Genomic DNA, 24,706 nt, shown 5'->3' with positions numbered 1-24,706 from the left:
GGGGACATGGCCATGCTGCAGTCCCTTCTCCATTCTCCTCTCAGGATTTTGGGAATGCACGCTCACACGTCTGACATGAGTTTTAAGCCCTAGGTCTGGGACCTAAACCTTGGTGGACTATGTGTGAATCCAGTGACATAGCAATTTCACTATCTGCTGGTCCCAACAACTCGTCATTCTAGTCCTTAGGTTTTCACTTATAAAACTGTATAATAACAAAAATACGCCCTCAGTAGGATTGTTGTGAATATGATAAAGTATTCAAATCAGTTGGGCACCAGCAGTTGGGATGCTGGTTAAGGTGCTGGACATCCCCACATGGCTGACCACGGTTCGAGTCCTGGACCTGGTGGCTTGCTTTCTCACTTTCCCTCTTTCTCTCTCTCTCTCTCTGGTCAAATTAAAAATAAATAAATGAATAAATAAAATTAAATAAGTAATTCTTAAAAAATAAAGTCAGTTGTGTCCTTCCTACAGTGTAATATAGGATAAGTAATCTCTTTAGAATAATGGTCTCTCTCACTCTCTCTCTCTTACACACACACACACACACACACACACACACACAGAAGTAGTAACTGTGTGGTAAAGGATGTGTTAACTAAGTTGATAGTAGTAATCATTACATAATATACATATAAGTGACACCATTGTACACCTTCAATATATAAATTGTTTGTCAATTACACCTCAATAGAGTTGGGAAACTTTAAAAAGTAGTTTTTAAGGGGCCAGCAAGTGACATGGTAATTAAGGTGCTGGATTCCCCCATGGCCAACTGTGGTTTGATTCTCAGACCTGGCAACTTGAAAATTACACCAGTCACGTGTGCATGCATACTCAAAATCCCAACAGGAGAGGGGAGGATAAGGGACAGTGGCATGGCTATTCCCGCTGGGGGGTGGTTTCTCACTTTGCTTTTCTGTGTCTCTCTGTCTCTTCTAAAGTGCACATGAGCTGTGGCAGAAACTTAAAAAAAAAAAAAAAAGTAGTTGTTAATAAAAGCTAAGATAGGACTAGCTTTGTGGCACAACAATAATGTGCCACTCGAGGGAAGCTGGATCCCACATGGTGACCATGGTTCAAATCCTTGGCCTGGTCAGCCTGAATCACGCTAGGCATGCATCCAAGTGCCCAAGATCCAACAGGCTAGAGACTGGAGTAAGGGAATCATGGTGTGACTAAACCCTGTGGAAGGTGCTTGTCTCTTTTTCTCTCTCGCTCTCTCTCGCACATTCATGTGCTCTGTCATAAATAAAGGAAAAGAAATGAGGAAACTAATGTAAGTAATAGCACTTAATAAATACGATGCTAATATTACCAAGGTACTGTACTAGAGTTGAAGACAAAGTCTTGGTTAAGACAGATACAAGTCCTAATTTTTATGAACCTTATATTTTTTTTAGTCAAGAGTGTAGACAGTATTGGGGCCAGCAGGTGGTGTGGTGGATAAGGGCACTGGATTTTCACATGGCCAACCTTGGTTCAAGTCCTGGACCTGGTGGCTTGCTTTCTCACTTTCCCCCTCCCTCCCTCCCTCCCTCTCTCTCTCTCTCTCTCTCTCTCGTCAAATAAAGAAAAAAAATAACAATAACAAATGGAAATAAATAAATAAATAATTCTTAAAAAAAAAGAGTATAGGCAATATAGGCAAGTTATCCAATAAATAAGCAAGATGTGAGTTTGTCAAAAGTGCTGTAATGACAGGATAATATGAAAAAAGTACGCAAACATTTGGGAGGATGCTACTTTCGTTTTTATCCTGAGTAACTGGAGAAATGCTGGAACTATGATGAATTTGAAAAGATGAGAGGACTCAGGGCCAGCAGATGGCATCCTGGACTCCCACACAGTCGACCACAGTTCAGATCTCGGACCTAGTGGCTTGTTTTCTCACTTTCTCTCTCTGGTGAGTGCATATGCCCTGTAGCAAAATTGGAAAAAAAATAAATAAAAAGGGAGAATTCAAAAGGAAGGAGAGGTTTTGCCATAGGGTGCATGCGCTCGCCAGACAGACAGAGAGAGGCAGAGAGACAGAAAGCGAGAAATCACCCCTCCCAGGAGGAATGGCCACACCGCAAACCCTTCTCTTCCATTCTCCTCTTGGGGTCTTGTACACTCACACACATGCACGGTGTGAGTTTTAAGCCACCAGATCCAGGACTCGAACCACGGTTGACTACATAGGAATCCAGCGACATAGCCATTACACTAGCTGTTGGTGCTTAGATGTGTTCTGTTTTGAACATTTGAGCTAGAGATGGTAACAGGAAATTTAGATGGAAATACTGAGTGAGAAGTGAGAGCCATCAGGGTTAGAAATGTATGTACTTTTTTTCTTTTAGAATTATTTAACTTTATTTATTTATTTGTTTATTTGTTTATGTATTTTAATTTAACCAGAGAGGGACGGGGGTGAGGGTGAAAAAGCAAGCCGCCAGGTCTGGGACTTGAACCATGGTTGGCCATGTGAGAGTCCAGCACTCTTTTTTTTGGAGAGGTTTTAGCTATAGGGTTTGTGTGCTCACCAAAAAGAGAGAGACAGAGAGACAGAAAGTGAGAAATCACCCCCTGGGGGGGATGGCTACACTATAATCCCTTCTCCTTCATTCTCCTCTCGGATCTTGGGCACACATGCACATGTGCCCGGCATGAGTTTTAAGCCACCGGGTCCAGGACTTGAACTGCGGTCGGCTACATGGGAGTTCAGCGACATAGCCATTACACCAATTGCTGGACCTCCTGTATGTATATTTTTTCACCATATGCATAGAGGAGAAAATGAAAGTTGATGACTTTCCAAGTATAGAGTAGAAAGACCTTGTGAAGAAAGAACGATAAAATTTAAATCTAAAATTTAAGTCACGTCATTTAAGTGATTGATAATGAAGCAGATGCATAAAGGAATACTGTCTGTTGAGAATCAGACAGGACAGATCTAGGATGTGGTTAGAGGGAACACATGTTCATTTTAGTTTTTTTTTTGTGTGTGTGGTAAAATATACATAAAATGTATCATGTTAACCATTTTTTAATTGAACAATTTAGTTGTATTAAGTATACCGTTATATTATTGTGAATGTATTTATCAATTTCCAGAACTTAAAATTTTAAGAATTAGTTATGTAATTTTATTTATTATTATTTTTAAAATTTGCTATAGGGCATCTGTGCTCATGGGGTGGGGAGCAAAGGGAGGGAGGGGAAGTGAGCAAACAAGCCGCCAGGTCTGAGACTTGAACTGCAGTTGGCCAAGTAGGAGTCCAGTGCCTTAACCACCATACCACTACTGGCCCCTCCAGAACTTTTTTTTTATCACCCCAAACATTATTATTTACTACACCCAGTAAATGAGATAATATAGACTACAGCCCCTCAGAACACTATTCTTCCTTCTATCTCTATGAATTTGACTGTTGTATCTCATATAAATGGAATCTTATTTTTGTCTATTTATGTCTGGTGTATATAATGTGGTCCCTGTTCATCAGTGTTATAGTCTATATTAGAATTTCATTCTCCCTATCAGTTTTTTTTTAAATTTTTTAAAAATTTATTCATTCAGATTGAGACACACAGAGAGAGAGAGGGAAAGTGAGAAAGCAAGCCACCAGGTCCGGGATTCAAACCATGGTCAGCCATGTGGGAGTGTCCAGTGCCCTTAATCACAATGCCACCTGCTGGTCCCCCTTATCAGTTTTGTTTTAAATTTTGGTAAAATACACATAATTTTAAATATATCAGTTTAACTATTTTAAGTATATAGTTCAGTAGTGTTAAGTACATTCACATTGTTCTAGAACTAACATCCAGAACTCTTATTTTCTTCAAAAACTGAATTTCTGTACCCATTAAACAGCTCCTGATTTCCCCTTTCCCCCAGCCTCTAGTACCCACCATTCTACTTTTTTATTTTTAAGATTAATTTAACTAATTTATTATCATTATTATTTTAAAATTTTGCTATAGGCACACATGCTCACTGGAGAGAGAGAGAGAGGGAGAGAGAGAAAATAAAGCAAACCATCAGATCCAGAACTTGAATTGTAGTTGGCCATGTTGAAGTCCAGTGCCCTTAACCACCATGCCACCTACTGACCCCATTCTACTTTCTGTCTATGAATTTGACTGCTCTAGGTACTTCATGTAAGTGGACTCGTACAGTATTTGTCTTTCTTTGTGACTGGCTTATTTCACTTAGCATAATGTCCTCAAGGTTTATCTATGTATGAGAACTTCATTCATTTATTTATTTATTTTTAAATGTGCTAAATGATGCACATATTTGCTGGAAAGAGACAGAGAGAGAGAAAGTAAGCATCCGCCACCCCCAGGGGGGATGGCCATGCTGCAATCCCTTTTCTTCCATTCGGCTCTTACAATTTTGGGCATGTATGCACATCCACCTGGCATGTTTTTCAAGCTGCTGGAACCGGGACTCAAACCACATAGTTAGGCCATATGGGATTCAGCTGCCTTGACCACCACTCCACATGCTAGCCCAAGAACTTCATTTCTTTTTATGACTGAATAACATTCCATTATCCATCTATCTCGTATTTTGTTTATTCGTTCATCTGTCTATGGCTATTTGGTTTGTTTCCAACTTTTGTCTATTGTGAATATCGCTGCAGTGAAAATTAGCATATAGGGCCAGCACGTGGTGCTGAGGTTAAGTCGCTGGTTCTCACATGGCTGACTGCCAGATCTGGCAACTGGAAAATCACCATGGGAGCATGTTCGGGCATCCCCACAATCCTCAGAGACCGGAGGAAAAGAGTTTGCAGTGTGGCCATCCCCTCTGAGGGCGGGGAGGGTGGGCGTGATTTCTCATTTTCTCTATCTCTCTGGCGAACGCATACACCTATGGCAAAAACTTAAAAAAAAAACAAAAAAGTATATAAATACCCATTTGATTTCCCCACTTCGATTCTTTTGTGCATACACCCAGAATTGCTAGATCATATAGTAGTTCTGTGAGGAACTGCCATACTATTTTCCACAATGGCTATACAATTTTACATTTCCAACAGTATTGCATAAGGGTTTCGACTTCTCGTTTTAGCCATATTGTTTTCTATATCCACCCTAATGAGTAAGCAGTCGCATCTCTTTGTGTTTTTGATTTACATTTCCCTAATGATTTATGATGTTAAGCATATTTTCATATGCTTACTAGCCATTTGTATGTCCTCTTTGGAGGGGTGTTTATTCAAGTCCTTTGCCTTTTTTTGTTGTTTTGTTTTTGCAATATGGTGCATGCTTTTACCAGAGAGAGAAAGAAAAAGTGAAAAATCATCCTCCTCCCCCTAGGGGGAATAGCAATATTGCAAGGTCTTCTCCTCCATTACCCTCTCGGTATTTTGGGCATACACACACACACACATACACACACATGCACGCACACACACACACACCAGGTATAATTTGCAAGCTGCTAGGTCCAGGATTTGAACCATGTTATTGGCCATGGGGACTGTAGCACCTTAACCTCCATGCCACCTGCTGGACTCTGGGTATATAATTTTTTGACCCTGCTCCTTTTAGCTGTATGACTATAAGTCCTGACTCCATGTGCCTCAGTTTCTTAAACTGTAAAACAGATCTTTTTTTTTTTTTTTTTAACCAAAAGGCATATGCACTAGCCAGAAAGAGACAAGGAGACACAGAGGGAGAAAGCATCTCCTAATGGAGCCACAATCCCTTCTCCTCTATTTCTCCATCTTGTCAGGACTTTGGCCATGTACATGTGCCCAGCATGTTTTTCAAGCTGCCGGAGCTGGAATTCGAACAAATGTTGGCCATATGAGATTTGGCCTCATTAACCAGTAGGCTATAGGCTGGCCCCAAATTGAGATGGTTTATTGTTATTGTTTGATTTTGCCCTTGTCAGAAAGAAACAGGACAGAGAAGGAGAGGGAGAAAGCATCCCCCTAATTGAGGATGGTTATGCGTCAATGCCTTTTCCTCCATTTCTCCACCTTATTTGGATTTTTGGCATGCATGCATATGTACCCAGTGTACTGGAGTGTTTTTCAAGCTATCAGGGTCAGGATTTCAACCATGTGCTTAGCCATGTAGAATCTGGTTCTCTGGGGACCAGCAGTTAGTGTAATGGCTATGTCTCTGGACTCTCACGTAGTCGGCCGTTGTTCGAGTCCCAGACCCAGTGGCTTAAACTCATTCCGGGCGTGTGTGCGTGCATGCCCAAGATCCCTAGAGGAGAATGGAGGGGAAGGGATTACAGCGTGGCCATCCCCCCTGGGGAGTGATTTCTCGCTTTCTGTCTCTCTGTCTCTCTCTGTCTTTCTGGCAAGTGCACGCGCCCTATAGCAAAAACCTCTCCAAAAAACAAAAAAGAATCTGGCTCTCTGAACCACCATTCCACAGGGCCAGCTCTAAGTTAGTTCTAATATGTATTTTATATGGTTATTATGAGGTTTGAATGAGTTAATTACACATAAAGCAGATAGAATAAGACTTGTCAATTAATAGTCATTAATTATTATAGTGTAGTATAAGTGCTTAATTTCTTTAGTGTAGGGACTAAAAATATGTGAAGTTATGAAGAAGACTGATGGGTGAGGAATGCTCAACAGCCTAGATGTCTTGAGCAAAGTAAGAATTGAAATAATCTGGTAACACAGAGGGGTTTGTGAGATAAGGGTCTTTAAGAATGTGCAGTTTATAATTGTCTTTTGGAGACTCTGGAATTATTCAAAGGCTAGTAAAATAGAATTTGTGAGGTTTAATGAGGGTATCATAAGATAGACCTGTGTGACATAGTGTCTTCCTCTTTTCTTTTTTTTTAAAAAATGTGCCATGTGTGTTCTCCAGAGAGAGATGAGAAAGAAAGAGAAAGAAAGTGAGAAATCTCAGTACCCCTCCTCCCTGGAGGGTATAGTCATGCCCTAGTCCCTTCTCTTCCATTCTTTATTCTCTCAGGATTTGGGGTATGGAAACACACATGCCCAGTGTGTTTTTTAAGGCTCTGGGACTTGAACTTGCATTGGGCTATGTGGGATTTAGTCACCTTAACTACCATACTACCTAACTGGCCTGAAATAGTGTCTTTTTACAAAAATGTGCTAGCTTCAGGGCCAGCAGGTGGCGTGGTGGTTAAGGGCACTGGACTCCCACATGGCCAACCATGATTCGAGTCCTAGACCTGGTGGCTTGCTTTCTCACTTTCTCTCTCTCTCTCTTGCTCTGTCTGTCTTTGGACAAATTTAAACAAATAAAGTTACATACAATAATTCTTTAAAAAAATTTTCTGGCTGGAAGCAATACTGGTAGGCTTTGCAACTCCAATGTTGATTAAGTGAGGATTGTGGACCATCAACAGCTGATCAAAGAAGCTTAGATGATAGTGAAAACAGCAGTGAAGTCGATGGCAATGAATCAAAGCCCAAGGAGCCAAATATTATTAGTAAACTCAGTTACATAAGAACTGTAATGTGGGGGCCAACAGATGGCATGGTGGTTGGGATGCTGGACTCCCACATGGCTGACCTCAGTTTGAGTTCTATAACTGGGGGCTTTTTCTCTATCAAGCAAAAAAATTTTTAAGAGAAACTTTTGTTATAGGGCACGTGCACTTGCCAGGAGACAAAGAGAGACAGATAGAAAGAGAGAAATCAATTCCCAGTGGGTATGGCCATGCCGCCATCCCTTCTCCTCCATTCTTCTCTCAGGATTTTGGGCATACACACACATGTGCCTGGTGTGAGATTCAAGGCACCAGGTCTGAGACTTGAACTGCGGTCAGCTATGTGAGAGAGAGTTCAACAATGTAACCATTACCCCATCTGCTGGCCCCTCTAGAGCAAACTTTTTCATTAAAAAATTTATTTATTTAATTTTATTTATTTATTCATTTATTTTTTAATTTGACCAGAGAGAGACAGAAAGAGAGAGAGAGAAAAAAAAAGTGAAAAAGCAAACCACCAGTTCTAGGACTTGAACCATAGTTGGCCATGTGGGAGTGTCCAGCTCCTTAACCACCATGCCACTTGCTAGACCCCCTCTAGAGCAAATTTTAAAAATAATAGTAATAAGTGAAACTATATAAATCATTAAAAAACACCAGTTGCTGAGGAGATTTAAACCAACTGGCTTAGAAAGTTTTGGAAGCTAGTCAGTTTGAGGACATGCTAAGTTTGAGGCTGTGATAGTAGAGTAATACAATAGATTACGGTTGCAGATTTATTTTTCTTTGTTTTTCTATATATTTTTTAAATATAACAAATGTTTATTTTTAAATTAATTAATAATTATTATTATTGTTTGATTTTGCTATAGGACACATGCCCTAGCTAGAGTGAGACAGAGAGAGAGAAGATGAGAAAGCAGGCTGCCAGGTCTGGGACTCAAACTGCAGTTGGTCATGTGAGAGTCCTGTGCCACCAGGCCACCTGCTGGCCCATGTTTTTCTTTTTCTTTTTTTAAGTTTACTTATTTCTTCTGTGAGAGAGAAAGAGAGATAACACCCTTAACAAGGTCTCATTTCTTTTTTTTTAAAGAATTATTTTATTTAACTTTATTTATTATTATTATCATTATTATTTTCCAGTTTGATCAGAGAGACACAGAGAGAGAGAGAGAAGAAGTGAGAAAACCCTTAACAAGGTCTTAATGCCATGCTCCACCCCAGCTCCAGCCAACTCCAGGTCATAGACATGCACATGCCCTGCATACTCAGGTGTCTGGACAAGAACCTAGAACCTTCTCATGTGGGCAAACCTCATACCACATTGCAGTTTAACACTATAGTGCTATCTGGTCCCCCAGATTTTTTTTTTTTTTTTTTGGAGAGGTTTTTTGCTATAGGGTGTGTGTGCTCACCAGACAGACAGAGAGACAGAAAGTGAGAAATTGCCCCCCAGGAGGGATGGCCACGCTGTAGTCCCTTCTCCTCCATTCTCCTCTTGGGATCTTGGGCACGCATGCACACGTGCCTGGCGTGAGTTTAAATCATTACCCTAACTGCTGGTTCCCGTTTATGATTATTTTGTTTTTAATTTTCCATAGGGCACATGTGCTCACCAGAGAAAGAGATAGAGAGAGAGAGAGAGAGAGAGAGAGAGAAAGCAAGCTGCCAGAGAAAGCAAGCTGCCAGGTCTGGAACTGAAACCATTGTTGGCTGTTTGGGAATCCAGTGCCTCAACCACTATGCCACCTGCTGGTCCTACATGATGTTTTTATTTTTGTTTTAAATAATTATTTTATTTAACTTTATTTATCCATTTACTTATTTATTTTAATTTAACCAGAGAGGGACAGAGTGAGAGAGAGAGAAAGTGAGAAAGCAAGCCACCTGGTCCAGGACTCGAACCGCAATTGGCCATCTGAGTATCCAGTTCCCTTAACCACCATGCCACCTGCTGACCCCTCCTACATGATGCTTTTAAAAAAAATTATATTGGGGACCAGCATTTAGTGTAATGGCTATGTCGCTGGACTCCCATGTAGTCAACCACGGTTCGCGTCCCGGACCCGGTGGCTTAAAACTCACGCCGGGCACGTGTGCGTGTGTGCCCAAGATCCCGAGAGGAGAATGGAGGAGAAGGGATTGCAGCGTGACCATCCCCCTGGGGGGTGATTTCTCGCTTTCTATCTCTATGTCTCTCTCTGTCTGTCTGGCGAGCGCACGCGCCTTATAGCGAAAAAACCTCTCCAAAAAAAAAAATTGTACTTATCTATTTACTTCATGAGTGCGAGAGAGAGAAAGAGTGAGAGAGAAAAAAAGAGCAAGAGAGAAAGACAACAACCCCAAAAGAATATCAATGCCATGATGTACCGCTAGCCTTCAGCCAACCTTTGATCATAGGCATGTACATCTAACATACTCAGAATATTATCTGGACTTGAGTTAGAAACTTTCTTGTGGGATTGTCTCAAAATGTTAAATTTATGACTGTGTCAACATTTGGTCTCCCATGATACTTATTTTGTTAATTTTTTTCCCCATTAATAACCCCCTTTATAAGAAGACTTAATGATATTTTTCCCTGGGACCAGCAGATGGCGAAATGGTTTTACCCTGGGCTCCCACATGGCCGGCCACTGTTTCAGTTCTGGATCTGAAGGCTTGAAACTCATAGGAGGCGCGCATTTGCCTCTGTGTCCGTCCAGAGTCCCAAGAGGAGAATGAAGAAGGGATTGCAGGCCTGGTGGTTGCCAGGGATGGGCTGGGGGTGATTTCTCACTTCCCTTCTCTCTAGTGAGCCTATGTGCCCTATAGCAAAAAATCTCTCAAAAGAAACTACTACCAAAAATTGACATACACATATGCTGCTTAGTATTTTTTCACCCAGGCTTTTTTGGCTTTTTATCTTTAGGTTTGTTGGATTCTTTAGATTTTGATTGTTATTGTCCTAAGATCCTTTTTTTTTTGAAGGTTTTTTGCTATGGGGCACATGGGCTCGCCAGAAAGAGGGAGACAGAGAGATAGAAATCGAGAAATCACCCTCCAGGAGGGATAGCCATGCTGCAATCCCTTCCCCTTGATTCTCTTCTCAGGATCTTGGGCATGCACGCACATGGTCCTGGTGTGAGTTTAAGCCACCGCATGGGAGTCCAGCAACATAGCCATTACACCAACTGCTGGTCCCCCTAAGATCCTATTGAGAAACTGGTATTTAGATTTATTTTTATCATATAACTAGAGGAATGAGCTTATGTTTGCTTCCTCCTGTACAAATTGTTGCATCTGAGTCAACTATAGAATTTGGTTTGCCTTGTTAAGACATCTGAGGGAGATATAATATCATGTAACTAAAGTAGAAAGCTGTTAATAGAGAAAGGAAGACAGGTTACTCACAAAGGACATTGGTTCTCAAACTTAAATGTTACTAGAAATCACCTGGGCATTTCTTTTATTTTTTTTGAAAAAGTGAGAAAGCACTCCCTAGCGGGGATGTCCACCCCTCATTCCCTTCTCCTCCATTCTCCTGTCAGGATCTTGGGAATGCATGTACAGGTGACTGGCGTGAGGTTTACTTTTTTATTTTTAATTTAACTTTATTTATTAATGTTATCATTTTTAAATTTTTTAAAGAAGTATTTTATTTAACTTCATTTTTTTATTTACTTATTTTAATTTGACTAGAGAGGGACAGAGTGAGAAAGAGAGAGGGAAAGTGAGAAATCAAGCCACCAGGTCCGGGACTTGAACCATGGTTGGCCATGTGGGAGTCCAGTGCCCTTAACTACCATGCCACCTACTGGCCCCATTATTTTTTAATTTGACCAGAGGGAGAGAGACAGAGTGAGGGAAAGTGAGAAAGCAAGCCACCAGGTCCAGGACTTGAACCATGGTCAGCCATGTGGGAGTCCAGCGCCTTAACCACCACACCACCTGCTAGCTGCCCAGGTGTGAGTTTTAAGCTGCTGGGTCCAGGACTTGAACTGTGGTCAAGCACTTGGGAGTATAGCCATTACACCATTTGCTGGTTCTGACCTGGGCATTTCTTTAAAAAAAAATTATTATTATTTTATTTTAGTTAGTTAGTTATTTAAATTTGACCAGAGATGAATAGAATGAGAGACATAGAGAGAGAGGGAAAGTGAGAAGACAAGCCACCAGGTCCATGACTTGAACTGCATTCTGCCATGTGGAAGTCTAGCGTTCCATTTTTTTTTGAGGGGGGAGGAGGTTTTTGCTATAGGGCGTGCATGCTTGCCAGAAAGACAGAGAGAGACAGAGAGACAGAAAGTGAGGAATCACCCCCCAAGGGGATTGCCATGCTGCAATCCCTTCTCTTCTATTCTCCTCTTGGGATCTTGGGACATGCACGCACACGCGCCTGGCATGAGTTTAAGCCACTGGGTCCAGAACTTGAACCATCATCGACTACATGGGAGTCCAGCGACGTAGCCATTATGTCAGCTGTTGGTCCCTGCTCTTAACCACCATGTCACCTGCTGGCCCCTGGGCATTTCTTTCTTTCTTTTTAAAGAATTATTTATTTATTATCATTATTTTTCTATTTGACCAGAGAAAGAGTGAGAGAGAGAGAGAAAGTGAGAAAGCAATCTTCCAAGTCCAGGACTTGAACTGTGGTCAGCCATGTGGGAGTCTAGCACCTTTAACCACCATGTCACCTGGTGGCCCCTCCCTGGGCATTTCTTAAAATGCAGATTTTTAGTTCATTATCTGTGAGGCTTTTTTTTTTTAAATACCCATTCTATTTTGTTTTATTTATTATTATTATTATTTTTAATTTCACCAGACAGAGAAAGAGAGAAAGGGAAAGTGAGAAAGCAAGCCAGTAGGCCTGGGGCTTGAACTATGGTCAGCCTTGTGTGAGTGCAGTGCCCTTAACCACCACGCCACCTCCCAGTCACTTGTGAGGTGTTGCTTAACATTTGGAATTCTGCATTCCAGACAAAGCTCCCAAGAGATGTTTTTGCTGCTGGTCTGTAGGCACTTTGAGGAGTAAGAACTGAGGGGTTTAGGACCAGCAGTTAGCATAATAGCTATGTTGCTGGACTCTCATGTAGTTGACCATGGTTCAAGTCCCAGACCTGGTGGCTTAAACTTACGTTGGGTGCGTGTGCCTGTGTGCCCAAGATCCCAAGAGGAGAATGGAGGAGAAGGGAGGAGAAGGGATTACGGCATGGCCATCCCCCCTGGGGGGTGATTTCTCGCTCTCTGTCTCTCTCTGCCTTTCTGGCGAGTGCACACACCCTATAGCAAAAACCTTAAAAAAAAAAAATACTGAGCGGTTTGTTATTCCCAAACAGATAATATTGAAGAAATGCTGCTTGTATCGCTCCCCTTCTATGCCAGAGAATTTGAACAGACCAAGACTCAAGCAGGTGTTAAAATTCAAGGACAATTTAATACCAGATAAAGTAAAAAAGAAGTATTGTTATGGCCAGAAAGAACTCAAGAAGGTAAGAATTTTTTAAAGAGAATCTGTTACTCTTCTTTCTTATGGTCTTCTCTGCTTTTTTGGTATGGAGATTGCTTTGGTATGCCTTCCTTGTCTTATTCCTCATTACTTTTACCTCTTTGTTCTTTCCATCTTTTTGTCTTATCTGCGTCTATATATTAAATATTTCACAGGACCAGCAGTTGGCGTAATGGCTATGTCGCTGGACTCCCATGTGGTCGACTGTGGTTCAAGTACCGGACCCAGTGGCTTAAACTCACCCTGGGCACATTTGCCTGTGTGCCCAAGATCCCGAGAGAATAGAGGAGAAGGGATTGTGGCCTGGCCATCCTCCCTGGGGAGGTGATTTCTCACTTTACGTCTATCTGTCTCTCTCCTTCTGGCGAGTGCATGCATCCTATAGCGAAAAACCTCTCCAAAAAAAAAAAAAATTACAATAAATATCTATATTATACTTTTAGAAATTATCATACTGTCTTCCCAATCCTCATTTTTTTTTAAACTTTACTTATTTATTCATTTACTTTTAATTTGACTATAGAGAGACACAGAGAGAAAATGAGAAAGCAAACCAAGTCCAGGACTTAAATCGTGGTTGGCCACCTGGGAGTGTCCAGCACCTTAACCACAATGCCATCCGCTGGTCCCTACAACCCTCTTTTTAAAGATGAATGAATACAAAGAAACTTTGATTGTAATGTATACTTTATGTTGTTTTACATACGGTCTGACACAAACAATATCACATCGCAGAAATGGTTTAGTGAAAGGTGACTTTTGAAAAACTTAGCCCTGAGCCAGTAGATGGCATGGTGATTAAGGCACTGGACTCCCACATGACTAACTGCATGGTGGTTAAGGCACTGGACATTAAGGCACTGGAATCCCAAATGGTGGACTGTGGTTCAAGTCCCTGGCAGTTTGCTTTCTCGCTTTCCCTCTCTTAATCTGTCTCTCTCTGTCTCTCTCATTCTAGTGAGCATACATGCCCTATAGCAAATTAAAAATTAATTAATTAATTAAATTGAATAATTCTGAAAAGAAAAGTATATTAGATGAGTGTGCATGTGTGCCTAATTTCTTTTTCTTTTTTTTTTTTTTTTGGAGAGATTTTCGCTGTAGGGCGCGTGTGCTCGCCAGACAGACAGAGAGAGACATAGAGACAGAAAGTGAGAAATCACCCCCCGGGGGGATGGTCACGCCGCAATCCCTTCTCCTCCATTCTCCTCTCAGGATCTTGGGCATGCACGCACACGTGCCCAGTGTGAGTTTTAAGCCACCAGGTCCGGGACGCGAACCGTGGTCAACTACATGGGAGCCCAGCGATATAGCCATTACGCTAACTGCTGGTTCCCATATGTGCCTAATTTCTTGAGAGAATTGAGAACTAAAGGAGAAGGAATTGCAGCATGAGTATGTCCCACTGAGGGGTGCTTGCTCTTCCCCTTCTGTCTCTGTCTCTGTCTCTGACAAGCACACGTGTCCTCTAGCAATGAAAAATATATATAATTGTGGGCCAGCAAGTGGCATGGTGGTTAAAGGTGCTGGATTCCCACGTGGCTGACCATGGTTCGAGTCCTGGACCTGGTGGCTTACTTTCTCACTTTCCCTTTCTCTCTCTCTCTGTGTCTCTGTCTGGTCAAATTAAAAAATAATAATAACAAATAGAATTAAATAAATAATTAAAAAATATATAATTGTAATCTATAATGTGTGATATATGATTTATTTAGCCAATAGTCTATTATGGAGCATTTAACTTACTATACTCTGTTATAAACGTACTAGGATAGCCATACTTATAGCCAGATTTTTATGCATGTCTTTGTTTCCTCAGAGAAACAAGTGTAATTATTAGAGCAAAGACTATCATATTGTTAATGAGCCTGTACTTCCCTTGCCCCAATCCCCTGGTTTTTAAACCTTTAATGTGAAGATTGGTGGTGGGTGGGATTCTTGTCATCCTCAGGGCTTAGATCTAAAGAAGACAGTCTCTCTCTGTGACATAAATATCACTCAGATGCTGGAGGAAGATTCCAGCCAAGGGCAACTGATTGGTGATTTCTCCAAGGTGAGTTTGGTTACACCCATGCTATATTTCAGTGAGTCATTTCAGATCCAAATCTTTTCTTCTGTTTGCAGAGGTTGCTAGATAAGATTATGCATCCTTACCAAATATTCTGAAAATCTGAAGGTGTTCTAATGGTAGATCTAGGCCCTAAGCCTTTTAAAACAGTGGGGATAATATGAGACTTCTTTTTGTTTTTCTTTTTACTGTTTTCTTTTTTAAAAATATGTGGGGCTGGAAGATGGCATAGTGGTTAAGGGCACTAGATTCCCACATGGCCTACCGCAGTTTGTGTCCTGGACCTGGCAGCTTGCTTTCTCATTTTCCCCCTCTCTCTGTCCCTCCCCTTCCCCATAGGGCATATATGCTTGCCAGAGAGAGAGACAGTGAGAGGAAACGTGAGAAATCACTCTCCACAGAAGATGACCATACTACAATTCCTTCTCCATTCTCTCTGGATTTTGGACATGCATGCACCTGTGCCCAGTGTGATTTTCAAGCTACCAGGCCTAGGACTTAAACTGTGGTTGATCATGTGGAAGTCCAGCACCTTAACCACTATGCTACCTGCTGGCTCAAGAAAATAATTTTTAAAAGTATATAGATTGGGTCCAGACGGTAAAGCATAGTACTCTGCAAGGCTGACCCATATGGGAAGAATCTATATTCATGTCCAGAAACTTCCCTGAGTGCAGTAGGCAGATGTGTGCCCATGATCCAGGGGTGCCTGAGGCTAGGGGTAGATTATGGCATTTGGACCCTGTTGAGAGTTCTTTTTCTCACATTCATGGAAGACATAAGTAAAACTTAAACACACATACACATACATATAAATAAAATAATTAGTCATTACAGAAAAGATAGAAAGTAAGAACACTTATCCCAGACCTTATCAACCAGAAAAATAATTACTTGGTATATATTCTTTTTTGGTTTTAGGAACTGGAGATTAGCAGTTAACATAATGGCTATGTCGCTGGACTCCCATGTAGCTGACTACAGTTAGAGTCCCAGATCCTTTAAACTCACGCCAGACAACTGTGTGTGCGTGCCCAAGATCCCTAGAGGAGAAGGGATTGCGGAGTGGCCATCCTCCCGGGGGGGTAATTTCTCACTTTCTGTCTCTCTGTTTCTCTCTGTCTTTCTGGTGAGTGCACACGCCCTGTAGCAAAAACTTCTCCAAAATAAAAAAAAAAAAATTATTATTTCAGGCCAGCAGGTGGTGTAGTGATTAAAGTACGGGACTCCCACATGGGACTCCCTCACGGGATTCCCTCGGTTTGAGCCCCAGACCCAGAGACTTGAAAATCATGCCAGGCATGTATTTGTGCGTGCCCAAAATCCTGAGAGGAGAATGGAGAAGGAATTGTGGTATGGCCATCCTCCCAGGAGGTGATTTCTTGTTTTCTGTCTCCCTGGTCAGCATACATGGCCTATGGCAAAAATCTCTCCCCCAAAATTATTTATTTAATTTTATCTATTGTTACTAGTATTTTAAAATTTGCTATAGGGCACATGTGTTCACCCGAGAGAGACAGACAGACAAAAAGCAAGAAAGGAAGCCACCAGGTCCCAAACTGGAACTGTGCCCAAGATCCTGAGAGGAGAATGGATGAGAAGGGATTGCGGTGTGGCTATCCCCCCTGGGGGGTGATTTCTCGCTTTCTGTCTCTCTGTCTTCCTGGCGAGCGCATGCGCCCTATAGCAAAAACCTCTCTCCTCCAAAAATAATATATATATATATATACACACAGACACACACACACATATATATACACATATACACACACACACACCTTTTCATGTTGACAAACAGTTCTGCTTTATCATTTCATCATTTTGAATAGCTCCATGTTATTTCACTGCACATAATTTATTCATAAATACCTTTTATTTTTTTTTTTAAGAGGGATTTTTCCTATAGGGCGCACGCACTCACCGTAGAGGCAGAGACAGAAAGCGAGAAGTCAACCCCAAAGGGGATGACCATTCCTCAATCCCTTCTCCTCCAGTCTCCTCTTGGGATCTTGGGCATGCACACACATGTGCCCGGCATGAGTTTTAAGCCACTAGGTCTGGGACTTGAACTGTAGTTGACCATGTGGGAGACCAGTGATGTAACTGTTACACCGTCTGCTGACCCCCATAAATCCCTTCTTGTAGGACGTTTACTTTCACAGTTTTCCTTACAAACAATACAGAGATGGACATGTTAGTAGACAAATCTGAAACTTTATGCATATCTGAGATTAGTTCCTTAAGATCAGTTCTTAGAAATGTAATGCTGTGGGCCAGCCTGTGGCACAGTGGTTCAGGCAACTGGATCCCACATGGTTTGTACATGCATTACCAAAATCCCAAAAAGAGGGAGAAACAGAGGAAAAGGGATTGTAGCACAACTATTCCCTATAAGGTATGCTTTCTCATTTCCCCTTTCTCTGTCTTTCTCCAGCAAGCACATGTACCTTCTGACCAAATTTATATATATGTATATATATATATATATATACACACACATATATATACATACATATACACATATGGATATATATAATATTGTTTGGTTAGGAAGAAATATAATTGATGCATATACACATTATAAAGATCATTTATTTTTGAAGGCCTCTGAAATTTTAGAATTCATTTGGAAAGGACAATGTATCAGTCTTTGATTTCAAATTTGGGTGTGGAATTCTTGCTGTTATTTCAGCTCTTGGGTATTTCTAGGTATGTGTGCTGCCAACCGTGTCGGGGAGACACCAAGATCTGAAGTACGTCAACCCAGAAACAGTAAGCAGATTTCTGGAGATGGTAACTGGTTACATAAGCTACCATCTGGTCCATTCTGTCCCTAAAATCCCCACTTGCATTTGTATTTCTTTTACTGTGTTCTCTCACATGGGCTTCTTATTCAACAGAAGCTATATTGAAGGACTCTTTTATCCCATTCTTCTATCTTCTGTATTTTTTAGTTAGATATATGATACATAATTATTGTTTTAAAATAAAAAGAGAAAAGAAAGGGAGGAAGTGCAAAAAGGGAAAAGGGGGGAAATCACTCAGGGTAACTATTCATCTTGGCTTACATATTAGAATCTCGTTTACACCTATTGGTAATTATTAGTAGTAGTCTCAAAAGCCTTCTAGTTTGTACAGTAATTGGTCATCCTACCCACCTGTGCCATCAGAGGTAACCACTAGTAATATTTTCCTTAGGGCCTTCCAGATTTTATTCTAGCATGTGTTTTATAAAAATGTGATTGTGGGGCTGATAGGTTGTGTGATGGTTGGACTTCCACATGGCTGACCATGGTTCAGGTCCCAGATCTAGCAAGTCTTTTCCTCACTTTTCCTCACTTTTTCTCTCTCTGTCTCTGTCTGGTCAAATTTTTAAAATAATAATAAATAAAATAAAATAATAATTTTTTTAAACAAGTGATTATGACCCAGCCTCTGTGGTGTAGTGTACTAAACTGCAGTGGTGGAAGCCACATGGCTGACTGCAGGTTCAGATCACCTGTCTGGTTAACCTAAAACATGCCAGGTGTGCCCCCATGATTCTGACAGGTTGGAGGGCTGGAGAAAGAGTATCATAGAGTGAGGAGACCCTGTTGAGGATGCTGCTTTCTTCCCTCCACCACCTCATACATGTACATGAGCTCTCATGAATAAAATAAGTTTAAAAAAATAAAAGTAATGAAAATGTGATCATATGGACCAGCAGATGGCCTAATGATTACATTGCTGGACTCCCACATAGTTGACCACAGTTCTAGTCCTGGACCCAGTGGCTTAAAATGCCCAGTATTTGTGCATATGTGCCCAAAAATCCCAAGAGGAGGATGGAGGAAAAAGGATTGCAGCATAGCCAGCCCCCTGAGGAGTGATTTCTTGTTTTCTGTCTATTTCTCCAGCGAGTGCATATACCCCCTATAGCAAAAATCTCTCTTAAGAAAAAAAAATGCAATCATGATGAACACGTAGTGTTGCAATTATCTTGGTAAGACATTATGAGTATCTTTCTGTAATAATAAAAAAAATCTGTATTATCACTTTAATGGCTATATAGCATTATGTTTTAATGGCATATATAATTAATTTAACCAAACCCCCATTTTGAATATTTAAATCATTTCTAATATTTTGATAACCTGAAGCAATCCTGAGATGAATATCATTGTGCTTCCATCTTTGTGTACTTTTCTGTTTACTTAACATGTTATAAAAAAAATTAGAGTCCAAGTGTAATTACATTTACTTATATATATGTATTTATCAAGTTCCCTCCAGAAATGCTGAACTTATATCCTTACAAGTAGCATAAGTTTCCTCTTCTAGTTATCAATCTTTCCCTTCTATGTCCTTTTCTGCAACACTTGCTTTCTTCCTTTATAATGGCACAAAGAGAACCCATTCCCATCTCTTCTTGGAAAACTGGGATTTCTAACTGCTACCTCTGTCACTGCAGAAGTCCTTTGAGATTCCCAAGAGGCTGATTCCAGCTATACCTGTCACCAGATGAGACCATGAATATGGTTTTCCTTGGTGTCTTGGCAAAAGCCATTTGGGTTCTCTACAAAGGCCAGTCTCTATCTCATCCTCTTATGTGGGGTGGGGTTGAACCATTGCCACATTTTAGTATAGGATGACTTTGGAGGCTGGGCATCCAGTGGAATCCTGGGTGACTAATAGGAGTGTGTACATAGGGAAGGACTGAGTAACTAGCTCTTCTCCCCTTCGGAGACAGTGGATAAGGTATTCAACAATTTTTTTCTGTGCAGGTGGCTGCTTTACTGTTGGGGAAGTTCCGGGGTCTGATTGAAAAGTTTTATATCATTGATTGCCGTTATCCATATGAGTACTTAGGCGGACACATCCAGGTAAGATTATGTTGTGGACATTAGCTAGGGAGGTGCTAGAGATAGCTGTTGAGAAGAGTCTGTGGAAAAAGGATGCTGTGAACTTTAGAAACTGGTTAGAATGAAACATTTGGGGTACATCAAGGCTGACATCGTCATTTCTTTTCTTTTTTTTCCAAGAGAGATTTTTGCTATAGGGTACATGTGCTCACTGAAGACACAGAGAGACAAACAGAAAGCAAGAAATCACCCTCAAGAGGGATGGCCACTCTGCAATCCTTTCTCCTCCAATCTCCTCTTGGAATTTTAGGCAGGCACACACATGCACCCAGTGTGAATTTTAAGCCACCTGGTTTGGAACTTGAACTGCGGTTGACTATGTGGGAGTTCAGCGACATGACCATTATGACATCTGCTGGTCTCATTCCTGTTTTAATTCTATGTACTTAAGCAACTCATTTCCCTTTCCTTCTTAGAACAATCTCCTTTTCTTCTCTAGGCCTTCTACCTAGAAATAAAAACATTAATCTGGGACCAGGAGATGGTGTAATGGTTACGTCACTGGACTCCCATGTAGTTGAATGTGATTTGAGTCCTGGACCTGGCAGCTTCAAGCTCACACCGGGTGGGTGTGCTTGCGTGCCCAAAATCCAAAGAGGGGGACAGAGGAGAAGGGATTGTGGCGTGGCCATTCCCCCCAGGGGGTGATTTCTTGCTTTCTGTCTCTCAGTCTCTCTGTGGCAAATGCACGTACCCTATAGCAAAAATCTCTCTAAAAACAAGAACCATTTGTCCAAGGATTGTGAAACACTTTGCATACCCATACTGCTCATAGACATTCCTTGTAATGATCTTTACACTTCAGGTTGTTTGATTCTATGAACGGCTATTGAGCATCTACTGTATGCCAAGATCTATGCCAAGCCTTGAAGTTAGATATAGGAATATACTCAGGTCTCTTCCCTGTTTATTGTCTAGCTATCAGCCCCAAATTTCAGTCATTTCTAAAAAGTTATGTCCACAGGCCCTTGAGGAAATTCTTATTAAAATTCTTCTTCTGTAGGGAGCCTTAAACTTGTATAGTCAAGAAGAAATGTACAACTTCTTTCTGAAGAAGCCCATTGTATCTTTGGATACCCAGAAAAGAATAATCATCGTGCCGGGACGCGAACCGTGGTTGACTACGTGGGAGTCCAGCGACATAGTCATTACGCTAACTGTTGGTTCCCAATTGTCACTTTTCTTGACCCTCCTATAGACTGGAGAAAGTCTACCACTGGAGCAGCTGTCTTAGACCCCGCAGTGGAAGACCTATCTTGACAGTGGCAGAGTTGCATCCCCCCCCCTGCCCCCAGGCTGGAACAGTAGTTGGCCAAGACCATCCACCAGCCTCTAGCCTCATAAGAGAGAAATAAATTCCCTTGTTATGTCAGCCATTGTTTTTTTTTAATTGTGTTTTTGATCTGCATATAATCATTGTGGAGTACACTATGGTTTCTCAAAGTGTGCACAGAGTGTGTAATAATCAAACCAAAGATGCAGACATATTCATCTTCTTCAACACTGAACGCTGCATTACATTGTACATATTCGATAATAATTTTGCATGGTTTTTTTTTGAGAGGTAGGGGTGTCTATTGAATTGTCTATGAAATCAACCTAAGTCCCCAAAACTGATGAATGGGTTAAGAAAATGTGGCACATATATGCAATGTAATACTACTTAGTCATAAAGAATCATGATAATTTGTCCTTTGACATAAAGGACAAGCCTAGAGGAAATCATGCTAAGTGGGAAAAAAAATCATGCTAAGTAAAAAACAAGCATTTTGTCTCCAGTTAACATATACTGAATGTCCACACACTGTTAGAAATTGAAAGATTCATGGCATCGAGTATAGAGAATAATGGCAGAGAGCAGGAACTGCACAGGGTGTGTGTGTGAAGCGTTTGGGAGAAAATGATGAACAGATACAGGAAGGTGTAAACAAATGGAATAGGTTATAGAATGGTGTACCATAGCAGAGGAAATCATCATTGGCAAGCCATTGTCTTTTGAGCCTGTTATAGCAGCTTGACCTATACCCTAACTCAGCTATCCCAATGTCTCTACCAGCTCCAAAGACAGTTATTTCTACAGACATTATTCTCTCTCTCGCCCTTTTTTTTTTTTTAGAGACAGAGAGATTTTTGCTATAGACTGCATGTGCTCCCAGGGAGACAGAGAGACAGAAAGCAAGAAATCAGCCCCCAGAGATATGGCCACACCACAATCCTTTCTCCTCCGTTCTCTTCTTGGGATCTTGGGCATGGATACACATGCACCCAGTGTGAATTTTAAGCCACCTGGTTTGGAACTTGAACTGCGGTTGACTATGTGGGAGTTCAGCGACATGACCATTATGACATCTGCTGGTCTCATTCCTGTTTTAATTCTATGTACTTAAGCAACTCATTTCCCTTTCCTTCTTAGAACAATCTCCTTTTCTTCTCTAGGCCTTCTACCTAGAAATAAAAACATTAATCTGGGACCAGGAGATGGTGTAATGGTTACGTCACTGGACTCCCATGTAGTTGAATGTGATTTGAGTCCTGGACCTGGCAGCTTCAAGCTCACACCGGGTGGGTGTGCTTGCGTGCCCAAAATCCAAAGAGGGGGACAGAGGAGAAGGGATTGTGGCGTGGCCATTCCCCCCAGGGGGTGATTTCTTGCTTTCTGTCTCTCAGTCTCTCTGTGGCAAATGCACGTACCCTATAGCAAAAATCTCTCTAAAAACAAGAACCATTTGTCCAAGGATTGTGAAACACTTTGCATACCCATACTGCTCATAGACATTCCTTGTAATGATCTTTACACTTCAGGTTGTTTGATTCTATGAACGGCTATTGAGCATCTACTGTATGCCAAGATCTATGCCAAGCCTTGAAGTTAGATATAGGAATATACTCAGGTCTCTTCCCTGTTTATTGTCTAGCTATCAGCCCCAAATTTCAGTCATTTCTAAATATTGCCAATGTCCACAGGCCCTTGAGGAAATTCTTATTAAAATTCTTCTTCTGTAGGGAGCCTTAAACTTGTATAGTCAAGAAGAAATGTACAACTTCTTTCTGAAGAAGCCCATTGTATCTTTGGATACCCAGAAAAGAATAATCATCGTGTTCCACTGTGAATTCTCCTCAGAGAGGGGCCCCCGAATGTGAGTGTCTCGAACAGGTAGAGTATATGATGCAAATAGATCTTGAGTTGGACTTCCCAGACTAGTTCAGACAGAGACTGAGTGAATATTCTCTACAACAGTTTGAAGAGAGATTGAAGGAAGGCCTATCTATAGTTCAAGTGTAGCAATAAAGGAAAAATACTGGGAATGAGGTCCCATGGAGGGAAGGAGGAAGAGTGGTATTACTTGGACTTTATTTTGCAAACACAATGATATCTGAAGGTCCTTTTTGGAGTTAGCAATGGCCTGTACTTTCTCCCTCTTTTAAGTGAATGGCCCATAGCTTGCCTGATTTTGCTTCTTTCTACCTTACCCATCTCTTGGTTTTCCTCTAAAGGTGCCGTTCTCTAAGAGAAGAGGACAGGATGCTGAACCAATATCCTGCTTTGTACTACCCGGAGCTATATATCCTCAAAGGGGGCTACAGAGATTTTTTTCCAGAATATATGGTAAGGAGTAGGGCAAAGGGGGAGCCATAACACTTAACTCCCAGGGCCTGCAAAGCACTCTGAGAAGAAACTGCTGCTCTTTAGCTGCTGCCACAGCAATGCTGTCCCCTACTTTACAGGAGCTGTGTGAACCACAGAGCTACTGCCCCATGCATCACCAGGACCACAAGGCTGAGTTGCTGAGGTGTCAAAGCCAGAGTAAAGCACAGGAAGGGGAGAGGCAGCTGCGGGAGCAGATTGCCCTCCTGGTGAAGGATGTGAGCCCATGATGATGGATCAACCACTGGCCCCTACCAAAAGACACTAGAAACCCTGAGCAGAAAGAGCCCATCCTCTTTATGGCTAAACCAAGATTGTGAAAAGATGTCTGCTCACCAACAAACTGTCTGATGAAAACCCAAGCCTGGCTTTCAGTAGAGCTCCTGGCTAGTGGCTGAATCCTGTAGCAGGCTCTATAAGGTGTAGTCTTGAGTTGCACAGAAATTTAATGCATTCCTCTTCCCAACTATGCACCATGTCTTCTCAGAAGCCAGCAAGCTCTTTCTCTCCCTGGGCTTCTGGATATATAGGAAAATTGGCCACCTTCTTTCTCTGTATTTCCCTTGTTTCCTCTTTTCCCACCCTGCCCCCATGAGAAAATAAACTTTGCAGAATGAGAAATGTGATTGTGAGACCATTCTCTCCTGAAAGACTTGTATAAGGAGATGATCACCAAATTAGACTCCTTCAGACATAAAAGCGTAACCATCTGTATTCATAGCTGAGGCCAAGATGCTTCTGTCTAAACTAGTGGTTCTCAAAATGTGGACCCTGTACCATCAACATCATCTGAATGCATTTGAAATACACATTTTCAAGCTCTACCTTAGACTACTAAATCAGAACCTCTGAAGTTAGGGCCCAAAAATCTAGGCTTTAAAACTCACCCTTTTCAGGTGATTTTGTTGCATGCTTCAGAGTTGTTCCTTGAATTAAGAAGGACCTTACAGGGCAAACAGGTAACATGGAGGTTAAGGTGTTGGACTCCCGCATAGCTGACTATGGTTTGAATCCTGGACCATCGGCTTGAAAATCGCATCCAGTGTTTATGTTTGTGCCCAAGACATCGAGAGGAGAATGGAGAAGGGATTGTGGTGTGGCCATATCCCCTGCGGGGGGTGATTTCTCATTTTCTCCTTCTCTCTCCAGTGAGTGCATGTACCCTATGGCAAAA

The 24,706-nt window shown here is 41.5% G+C and overlaps 1 protein-coding gene across 1 annotated transcript in view; it reads left to right on the top strand.

Moving 5' to 3' along the window:
* CDC25C (cell division cycle 25C) overlaps window positions 1–24,146 on the top strand; it is a 38,761-nt gene extending 14,615 nt beyond the window's left edge. Inside the window, exons 8-14 of the mRNA XM_014584779.2 lie at window positions 12,748–12,900; window positions 14,869–14,970; window positions 17,695–17,757; window positions 19,749–19,847; window positions 22,890–23,023; window positions 23,382–23,493; window positions 23,613–24,146. Of these exons, the coding sequence (XP_014440265.1) occupies window positions 12,748–12,900; window positions 14,869–14,970; window positions 17,695–17,757; window positions 19,749–19,847; window positions 22,890–23,023; window positions 23,382–23,493; window positions 23,613–23,762 (813 nt within the window). The 3' untranslated portion in view covers window positions 23,763–24,146. The remainder of the gene's footprint in view (window positions 1–12,747; window positions 12,901–14,868; window positions 14,971–17,694; window positions 17,758–19,748; window positions 19,848–22,889; window positions 23,024–23,381; window positions 23,494–23,612) is intronic.
* The last annotated feature ends 560 nt before the right edge of the window (window positions 24,147–24,706 follow it).

This window comes from Tupaia chinensis, unplaced genomic scaffold, assembly GCF_000334495.1.
Source record: "Tupaia chinensis unplaced genomic scaffold, TupChi_1.0 Scaffold147608_1, whole genome shotgun sequence".
NCBI classification, from domain to species: Eukaryota; Metazoa; Chordata; class Mammalia; order Scandentia; family Tupaiidae; genus Tupaia; species Tupaia belangeri.
Note: the sequence above shows the minus strand (reverse complement) of the source record. Positions and strands in the feature narration are given on the sequence as shown.